This window comes from Fopius arisanus, unplaced genomic scaffold (assembly GCF_000806365.1).
Source record: "Fopius arisanus strain USDA-PBARC FA_bdor unplaced genomic scaffold, ASM80636v1 scaffold00009, whole genome shotgun sequence".
In the NCBI taxonomy this organism is placed as follows: domain Eukaryota; kingdom Metazoa; phylum Arthropoda; class Insecta; order Hymenoptera; family Braconidae; genus Fopius; species Fopius arisanus.
In genome coordinates this window covers 952322-961607 of record NW_011887748.1, presented here as the reverse complement: position 1 = coordinate 961607, position 9286 = coordinate 952322, and the positions used below count along the sequence as shown (strand labels likewise).

Genomic DNA, 9286 nt, shown 5'->3' with positions numbered 1-9286 from the left:
GAATATGTAAAACTGGATTGTAAATTTATAATTTCCTGATGGAGGTGAATAAATAAAAATTAAGTAATTGTTATTTGATAATTATTTATCTAGACTAGAGACCGTAAAGAATAGAATAATTTGTGGTTCTGATAAAATCCTGATAAAACCGGTTCTGATCGATCGAGTGCTGGTGATGGCTTCCGGGGCTGGAGCAACAACAAAAAGCAACAAAAAAAATGAGAAAAAAAAATGGAATATGTGGAGTACCAACGGTCAGAGCTGATCAGTCCAGGAGTTACAGTATCCCCTGGTGTCTATAAGGTTACGCTTGTTTTAACCGTTAATCCACCTCAAGCTGTCCTCTATCCTTCTCCATCATGTAGATAAATAAAATCCTCCATCTCCAGTGTTGGAATACATTTCCCTCTCGAAGTCGCGTCTACCTTCCATTAGAATTTTTTCATCTTTTTCTTTTTCTAGTCACTTGTTGGGTTTTCAGGTCTGCTCTCGTTGACGTCAGCACCAGGAGCCCCTTTCACCTCTGGAAGGCTCAGGATTTTTTAGGGTGGGGGTCATTTAGGATTTATTAGCTGCTGTGTAAGTAGGTGGTGAATTTAATTTGGCACTTGCTATTGGCTATTTGTCAAAGACAGTCTTACTAAAATCACTGACCTTTTCGGGTTCAGAAGACTCGTTGATCTTTCTAGGAGATGACCTTTTCATTTTTTCGCAAGTCAGGAAACCTCTGTTCCACTGATGAACTATTTATAGGTTGAATGACCTAATTATTTAATTAAATGAGATGTTGAATGTAATAAATATTTTTGGGATTGAAATAAATTTATTCATTGAGGTACATCAGGAAAAATTTATTTTGTTGTTAAAAATTTGAAAAGTCGGGCATGAGAATTGGAATAAATATAGAAAATTCAGGAAAATTCTCTGTGAAACTCCGGAAACGTCTTTCTGAATTTCCGTTAGAATTTTCCCGAAATCCATTGAAAAATGCAGTTTTTTCTTAACTAAACCGCATGTAGCATAAAAGTCGATGAATTTCAGAATTTCATCAACGCGCGCGTAATTTAAAAAATCCTGGGACCTCGATGATAACCTCAGGTTCTTCCTTACCGAATTCCCTAGGTATTCAACCAGCGATCGACGTCCCCGCAGTCGATGAAGAAGAGAATGGCGAGTGGAGGGGGTGGCGCGGGTCCGCAAAAAAAAATTTCAAACAGCATTGCGCAAGTACAAATTGTCGTTCGACGAGGGGCAAGAAGGGTGAAATAGAGCTGGAGTGTCTCGATGAGGAGTTTGCTCATCATGGTGTCGGTCACTGTCGTTCCACGTCAATACAATATCTCCACGGGTTGTCAGTTTTCCCGGGGACGCGGCCCCGCGAGGGCCGCCACACATCCTAATTAAAAATGTAAGTTCAATTACCCTAAACAACGCACCCCAATCACCCCCAAAATTCCCCATCACCACCACATCCGGAGGTCAAAGCCCCAGACACTTTGTTTACCCCGCGTTATCAGAGTAAAAATAAATAATAAGTAATCTAATTTAATTCTTCAAGCATCTCAATCAAATCCCTCCATTAATGATTGCGCTCTCATAAAAAATCTTTAACTATTGTAATTATTCAGGCGTGAGTAAATAATCAATTGATTTTAATTGATTATTGAGAACTCGAAGAATGGCAGAAGGTGGAGGGAATGATGGGAAGACAAATGGTGAGAATCCAGTGATAAAAAATCAGATGGAGGTGAACGAGTGCCTCGGTAGTTGGCTCACTTACTTGCAGGTGAGATATTTAAAAATTGTTATCCCATTTAAACAATTGAAGGAAATTGGTGATTGCTATTTGCAGATGCTCAATGGCCTATGCTCCGCTGGTACGAAGCTGGCGCAATCATTGCAAGTACTTCTGTCAAATCATGATGCAGTTCTTGACTGCAGATTGACTGGCCAGTGTTTAGCTGGATGGGAAGAATTAACTCGTGCTACTGGTGTTGCCAGTAATACTGTTAAACACCACGTGGTTGCTGCACTGAGGGATCACGAGGCACGCGATAACGACAGTGATAAGCACGTCAGTATTATTTTCAATTTCTGACCTCTCGGGATTAAAACATCACTCCCAATTAATTTCTACGAGTCATTAAATAATTGTAGAAAATGAACTATTATATTCTACATTAATTTCGACGGCAAACCATTCAAGTTATAATTTTTCTTCCACTAGTTTTGTGAATTCGGAAAATAATTGTAGAAGCGAATTTTTGGATTGCGAATTGTGGAATTTCGTGGAGTGGTTGTTTAGAATTTTGAGAGATTTTTAACGGAAATTAATAACTAATGATAATTAATAATGGGTGAATCGTAATGCTCGGTAATTGGCTGGCGGTAAATCACAGACAAACTTTATCTATCTTGTAGTATTGATTTAACGTCTGTGTCAACGACAGATACATTGTTTCCGATTTCAGGATATACTGCGTGACAATCTCCTGACCTTCATTAATCTGCAATATCAGTTTTGTGTGGCGTGTTGCGAATGTCTAGGTGAGAGCGATAAGACTGTATATGAAAAATGAAATCGTTACGCATTCAGCGATAAATCCTCATTTCCCATTTAACTACCATCTCTCATTTTATTCCAAAATGCATTTATCCCAAACAACTTAGTTTCTTCATCCCATAAATAATTTTAAATAATCCCAATTCAAATTGATTGATAATCAATTCGAATAATGGTTGAAAAAATTTTGCGAAAAAAATGCACAAATTATTTTTTCTTTTTGTTCATTGATTTTTCTACCTGAAATCTGGATTCGAAAACGAAAACGAATTGTTGTGAATCGATGATTTGTTGATAATCAGGGGGAATAGCCGAGTGCTCGTGCTCCCAGGGTGGTAAATCTGAGTGCGACATCGCGGCCCTTCAGCAGTGCTTCGAGCGCCTGTACAGTCCAGCAACACCTGTCTCGTCGTCCTCGATTCAGCAGAACTGTCACAGATCACCACTGCGTTATCCCCTGTTCCCCCTGCAGGTGCAGAGAAGATGGTCCGAGACAGCAGCAGCGGAGATGTCGGGGGAATCAACGGAGAGTACGATGAGACGTTGGTCGATGCCCTGGGACTGTCGACACATCAACGAGTGGCCGAGACAGGAGGAGAGATCTAGGTTGAGAGTACCGCACAATGACAGGAGTAGATCAACGACACCGGATTCTGTGTGGAAGTCCTCAGGGATGGCCAGTCAGGATGGCCTGCAGGAGGCCATACAGTTGCTGTCCTGTCGACCGGGGATCAGGCCAGCTAATCAACTCGCTGTCTTCAACAGTCAGCATGTGCCGGGTGTCATACTCACCACCTGCAGCTTAGAAAATAATTACGATGGCTCTGGCTGGCCGGATTCACGCAGAGTCGGATCCCCCAGGTACTGGCCACAGGATTCACACTCTAGTGATCATTCCGATCAATCTGGACACAGTGGAGATCACAGGGACTCAGGTAAAGGGTCGCTAGTATAAATAACATCATTTAGATACACGTGCGGCACGTGGAATTTTGCCGCATGCTTTCAACAGTTTCCAATACAATTTTCAAAGAAATAAGGATAATTATTTTAAGGGTTTTAATTAGATATTTAATCAGCCCTGAGGTCAGGGATTTTTGAGTTTCCAGTGGAAATTTTCCCCAATTCTTATTTATTTTGATAGAACACAGTGGAGGGAGTGGAAGTGCTGGACACCGTGACAGTAAAGACAGTATTCAATCTCACAGTGATCATGGCTCTCACAGGGAGTCGGAAGCTGGGGCTAATGTCGATGTTCTTCCATCTAGGAAGAACAGCTCGTCAGCGGAATCCTGTCTGTCGGCTAACAGTCGGTCTGGCTCGGAGAGCGCTGGTGCTGGGGTAAATTCGAATTCTTCATTCTTAATTAATTATTGTAGAATAATTACTCTGACGTAAAAGGGGAGTCGGAGGAAAATGAAATTGCCCCATCAGTTGACAGTTAGAGAAAAATCTGTTGGACTAGTTATTTAATTCGTAATTGTTTTTAGTAAAGAAATAATTTTCAGGAAGCAAAATCACAGCTGTACTCGATGTGGAGCGGTGGAGATCTGCCTTTCATCAAACTGCCAGAAAGTACTGAGCTTCAGGATGAGAGACCACCGACTAATTAATTATTGAATGATAAATAAATTGATTACTTTTCTAGGCGAAACTGTTCATTAGAATATTCCAGTTTTTATTCGGTATCGAAGAGCTAAAAGAGGAATATCTCTGAATACAAGGGGAATACCTGAATTTTTGTAGGAATCTTTTTGGTGGCTATTATTCTACTCTACAAAAAAGGTTCTGGGCAAAATATCGATATCTGTTTTGTATCAAGAGATATTCAGGGAATTGCTACCTTTTACGTCTTCGCCACTGGATTTGTTAATTTTCCACTGAATATTCGACACTTTTTTTAAATAAATAGTCAAGTGTTCAATCGATTTAGAAAATATTAATGTCTCTATGATGGCTAGTCAATCCCGCGGACCAAAATACCGAAATTATCGCACTATCGACGTTGAAACTGAATCGTAATCCGTAAAATTTCCATATCAACAATTATACTCAAAATATCGATCTGAAAATAAAAAAAAAATCGACGTGTAAGAGAGTGAAAGTAGAATAAAGTGAAATTCAAAATTTCTGTTAATTTCTGTTAATTTGGGATTTATTTTCAAGAGGATAAAAATGAAAAATTCGAAGATAAATAAAAAAAAAACCTCACACAACAGATTAGGGAGAATCTTGATATTTTTTATTACCTTATATTATATATAACTATTTTCTATATATCTTGGATCAACGTACTCGTGATGCACACGTTTAAAATCGTATGTACAAATTTTTCTTTTGTATTTTATGGCACTAGTACCCTCAGAACGATAAATAATTACAATGACGATAAGAAAAACAGAATCATACGTTCTAAACCATCGATTGACAATAAAAAAAATACAATCATTCAAGCCACTGCACAATTATCCTTCACTGTCAAATCAATCTGTACAAAAACGAAGTGACTTTGAGCCATTCGCTTGGACGAATTGTTCCCCAGATCTCCATAATTTCACGCCGATAAAAAAAAACGTAAAAAAAAGAAAGAATAATCAACCCTTCCAAAGGGTTGAGTTCCATTATTAAAAATCACCCACTGCTCACGCCATCATCAACATCGTACGAATGAAAATTTCGTATAAAAAATTCAAATCTAGTAATAAAATCAGAGAATAAAAACAGCACGAAATTCATAGAGCTATTGTCACCGGATCAATGAAAACTGCAGGTCACTGATTTCTCTTTTCCCCACTGGATTCTCCACTTGAATCAGTCGAGATCATCAACGAGCTCATCATCGTCCTGGCCATAATCGTCGTACGGCTCTTTCACTTCGTCCTCCTCTTTGTCAGCTGGACAATGAATGCATCTCGATTCATTGATACCATAATTTATACACGTGTCACCGATGCACTCGCAGCAGCCATCGTGGAACCACCTGTAACTCGTTGCTCCCATGCTTTGACAAGATGCACGACACTTGTTCCAAGAGTTGCATTGCGCCATGTACGCGACTGTACAGTTTACTGTCATTATATTTGGTTTGAGAGGGTGATGCACCTCGTCCTCGACGGTTTCTGTATTGACAAAGTAAAAAGAGAACGCTCATTTAATTTAAGGTTTAAAAAATCCAGAGTTTTCAGGGATTTCCCCGATTTTTCAAAATGTTTATGATTTTTTTTCATGGAAAATTATACGGAATTCTTTTAAATCCATTCGATTTATAAAATAAATGAGCGAGTGCACCAATTGAAGGGAGTTAATTAACAATTTATTGCATGAATTAATAAGGGAATTAATAATGCGATTGGAGTGGGATTGAGTCGAATTTCTTCGGGAGAAGATAAATAATTTACTCACGCATATGATATTTAATCTCTCTCTCGTGTTTGGGTTGATACATGGAAACATCGAAATCCACAGGATACGTAAATGTCATCCACCTCTCGTGCTGATCGGGTTCAGCAGTGAGTGCCTGAAAAAGACCAGGAACAGGCTCACTGAAATCCTCGACGTGAGACTTTTTGCTGAGTGGATTATCCGTTATGTTGGGCTTCGGGCACAAATCTGTAATAAATAAATTGCCGATTCAGGACAAATCCGATACGCAACGAGATAATTGAGCGATTGGGTGGGGGCATTGAATAAAAAAAAACATGTACTGACCAACACAGGAGCAGCACTCGTCGTACAGATAGGACAGGCATGAGAAACACTCCTTGCAACACGTGCACGTGACAAGATCGCATTTACAGCTTTGAGTAAGCATGCACTTGCTCACAACACTTGCGCAAATGGCTTCATTACAGGCGCAGGTGAATCGAGTTGTAGAGATTATTGTGATTCCAACGAGAATCAGTACTCGGTTCCACGTCATCGTGTCCTGAAACATGACAGTTTTCCTGGATTTGAGTTAATTATTTATTTATTAAACATTATTATGAATAGCACAACAGACTTTTTACTGGTGAAATTTGCGTGTGGAGTTTAGAAATTATTTAACAAAACCATTGAAATACAATAAAATCTCGTGAAATCATGCGAAATTATTTGAAATCATATGAAATTGAAAAATATTTCGTGAAAAAATTTTATTGGATGTTGAAAGTAGATTAGATTAGATTTATTTCGCGCAATTCAGTTCTCATTATTTTAAAATGCAATGAATAATTTCAATGATTTAATTATCTCGTTGAAATCATTGGAATCGTGGTGTCACTGAATTTCTTGTAGTCCCTAGCACCTCGGAAAAATAAATTGTCAGAGAAACAATGAAACGAACGCCGACAAGACTTGTTCCTCTCATTGCGCACATAATAAGCGCAATTCCACTTGGTTTCCATCAGCAATAATTCTCGAGGTCATACTGTTTAAATCCACCGGAACGTAAGAAGCCGGACGTTTAATGTGAAAAAAAATTAATTCATTTAATTTTACAAAGTTGAACGAAAAATGTTTATCCCCCAGTGGCTAAATCCACCCACGCGATTCAACGGAATTCTGGAATATTCTCGGGATAATTTATTTGTTTATCAGTATTATTCTTGGATTTATGCGTATGTACTTTCTAATCGTTTTTATCCGTGATCTATTTATACGCAAAACCCCGAGATTGTGGTGCGTAGTACGTGAGCAATACCACGTGAATTATTATTGGAAAGAGAATGGAGTCAATACTCAATGATCGTCAACAAATATCGAGAGAGTATGACAGAATATTTTTCTCCTCATGGAAATAACAAAAATATTTCCTCAATCCACGCTCCACCCTCCAAGGGTTAACCAATTTTTCCAAAATTTTCCGGCATTTTCCCGGAATCAACGGGAATTTTACCGGTAAAAATTCAATTCTCAGTGAAAATTGAAATTCAATGCCACGAAAATTATTCCCAGAAATTCACACACATCCAAAAATATTGCGCTCTAAATAAAATCCAGTAATTTTCCTCGAAAATCGGGGTTAACAATTTTTTTTCCACCAAAAAGGGGGATAAATCGGTATTAACTATTGGTAATTACCAATAATTAATTTTCACCATTACACTAGAAATTGTAAACACTCACAGTGAACACGAGGCAGCAATCACGATTTCACGTCTCCAAGTAATTGAAAATATAATTAAAAACAGGACATGCACCCGACAAGCAGTTGAACTCAACTGAATGAACGAAGGACTGAAGGAAAAATTCTAACAGGACATGAAGTCCAGCAAGTGTTCCCCCTCTCCCTTCAACACCTCTCTATCCACCCCCTCCACCCCCTCCACCCCTTCCTGCCCACCATTCCGTTATTTTGGGTAGTCTATTTGGGCACTCCCCCTCCTAAACAATTTCCCCCAGTTAACCAGAGTTTTATGATATCCTCCAGGTACCCCAACCCTTGCGACTCGATCCTAATCCGGATATTTCAACTGGAAATGTAATAAACGACGGGGGAGGGGCTCACCAGGTGAAGTACCTGCTGGCGGATGGCCACCCTGTGGATTACCGATTTATTGAAATTTTTCTTTCAAATTGTCAAAATCCTTCTACTCCTTTTATTCAAATATTTATCAATTCCACAGATTCCTTGAAGGAGTTGTAAAATGGCGGGGACAGCGGGCATCTTTCAATTTCTCTGGAATGATGAATTTCACCTGCAGTCCATTTTTATGAATTTTTGAACAAAAAATTGCGGAAACATTTATTTAAAAATGTTTCATAATGTTTTATTGATTGGAAAAATCGGTAGTGTTTTTTTTTTTTGATAAAACGGGAGTTGCTGTTGGGTAAATCGTGGGATAGATTTGAAATGCGAAGCCAGGGACAAGAAATCGGTGTCCATGCCGCAGCCTCCAGTACGGACCTTCTCCGAGAGGTGCCCGAGGCGATGAAATAACTCTTATAGGAGTCTACCAATCATCTCCTTCTGGATAACACTTTTATCCACAACGTAAACACAATTTTCCTACAATAACATCTAATTACGCAATTCCCAGTCGTCAAGATCGGTAGATCGACCAGCAGATCGCTCACCGCCAGGACAAATATGAATCCCATTTACCTGGATATATTGAATTAGCTCTTGTTAAACTCCAACTTGATGTTTTCTCACGTTATTCCAAGTTACCTACGCCGGAGAAACTATTTTAAGATCTTGCAACCGGTTAGCGCTTGGACTCATACAGCCACGAGACATATTTTACTTGTTAAATTTTAAAAATGTCCACCTCACACAAAAAAAAATGGGTCTGTCAACCCCCTGGGCTGAGCTCCACCGACAAAATGTCCGGATGCCGATTGAATCTAAAAGCCACCTGGTGAATTCCTCTGGATCCGATAAAATTACCGATCACTGGATTAATTATTACGATAGATAAAATTGGAGAACGCTGAATCGGTGAATCGAGTGGTTCAGAGACACTCTTCTGACTGAATCGGGAAGAACTTGGACCCGAAGAAACTGTTGGTGGTGGAAGTGAGAGGTTGTCTTGAGATGAAGAGGAAGGAGTTGTGGCATGTGTAGTGGTTGTGAGACAGAGATGATCAATATGTGGAATGAAGAGAGAACTTTGCGCTGTGGGACGGGTTTTTGGTCTTTATTTTTCATTTTTTCTCTCCCCACTGGCTTCAGGTACTCTTTTTGTTTTACCTGAAGACTCCCCACCTGAATCCCACGGTGAACACAGCCTTGTCGAATTG

General features: G+C 39.2%; 2 protein-coding genes and 1 long non-coding RNA gene across 6 annotated transcripts; 1 reads left to right on the top strand and 2 right to left on the bottom strand.

Annotated features, from left to right (window-relative positions):
- Positions 1 to 660: 660 nt before the first annotated feature.
- LOC105274060 (uncharacterized) lies at positions 661 to 1865 on the bottom strand. Its single transcript, XR_892972.1, has 3 exons — positions 1781 to 1865; positions 1111 to 1396; positions 661 to 763 (listed from the first exon to the last, which is right to left on the bottom strand). It is a non-coding gene; the product is annotated as an uncharacterized lncRNA (long non-coding RNA).
- Positions 1306 to 5136, top strand: LOC105274061 (uncharacterized). Of its 2 annotated transcripts, none has more exons than XM_011316874.1 (7): positions 1306 to 1408; positions 1629 to 1786; positions 1853 to 2074; positions 2472 to 2547; positions 2866 to 3498; positions 3708 to 3904; positions 4072 to 5136. In XM_011316874.1, exons 2-7 carry the CDS (start codon positions 1679 to 1681, stop codon positions 4174 to 4176), a joined length of 1341 nt encoding a protein of 446 aa, XP_011315176.1. In that variant the 5' UTR covers positions 1306 to 1408; positions 1629 to 1678; the 3' UTR covers positions 4177 to 5136. The 2 variants fall into 2 exon arrangements, with proteins under 2 accessions (XP_011315176.1, XP_011315177.1); XM_011316875.1 differs by having other exon boundaries at positions 1311 to 1408; positions 1669 to 1786.
- LOC105274062 (twisted gastrulation protein homolog 1-A) lies at positions 4784 to 9033 on the bottom strand. 3 transcript variants are annotated; one of them, XM_011316877.1, is made up of 4 exons: positions 8649 to 9033; positions 6272 to 6488; positions 5966 to 6172; positions 4784 to 5682 (listed from the first exon to the last, which is right to left on the bottom strand). In XM_011316877.1, exons 2-4 carry the CDS (start codon positions 6480 to 6482, stop codon positions 5375 to 5377), a joined length of 726 nt encoding a protein of 241 aa, XP_011315179.1. In that variant the 5' UTR covers positions 6483 to 6488; positions 8649 to 9033; the 3' UTR covers positions 4784 to 5374. The 3 variants fall into 3 exon arrangements, with proteins under 3 accessions (XP_011315179.1, XP_011315181.1, XP_011315180.1); XM_011316879.1 differs by having other exon boundaries at positions 8820 to 9033; XM_011316878.1 differs by lacking the exon at positions 8649 to 9033 and adding an exon at positions 7670 to 7781.
- Between the last annotated feature and the right edge of the window lie 253 nt (positions 9034 to 9286).

Coding starts and splice junctions, on each gene's coding strand:
- LOC105274061 (XM_011316874.1), top strand. CDS start 1,679: ATGGCAGAAGGTGGAGGGAATGATGGGAAGACAAATGGTGAGAATCCA. Junction 2,548..2,865: donor GGCGTGTTGCGAATGTCTAG/GTGAGAGCGATA, acceptor GTTGATAATCAG/GGGGAATAGCCGAGTGCTCG. Junction 3,499..3,707: donor TGGAGATCACAGGGACTCAG/GTAAAGGGTCGC, acceptor TTATTTTGATAG/AACACAGTGGAGGGAGTGGA.
- LOC105274062 (XM_011316877.1), bottom strand. CDS start 6,482: ATGACGTGGAACCGAGTACTGATTCTCGTTGGAATCACAATAATCTCT. Junction 6,173..6,271: donor CGAGTGCTGCTCCTGTGTTG/GTCAGTACATGT, acceptor TATTTATTACAG/ATTTGTGCCCGAAGCCCAAC. Junction 5,683..5,965: donor AGAGATTAAATATCATATGC/GTGAGTAAATTA, acceptor TTGTCAATACAG/AAACCGTCGAGGACGAGGTG.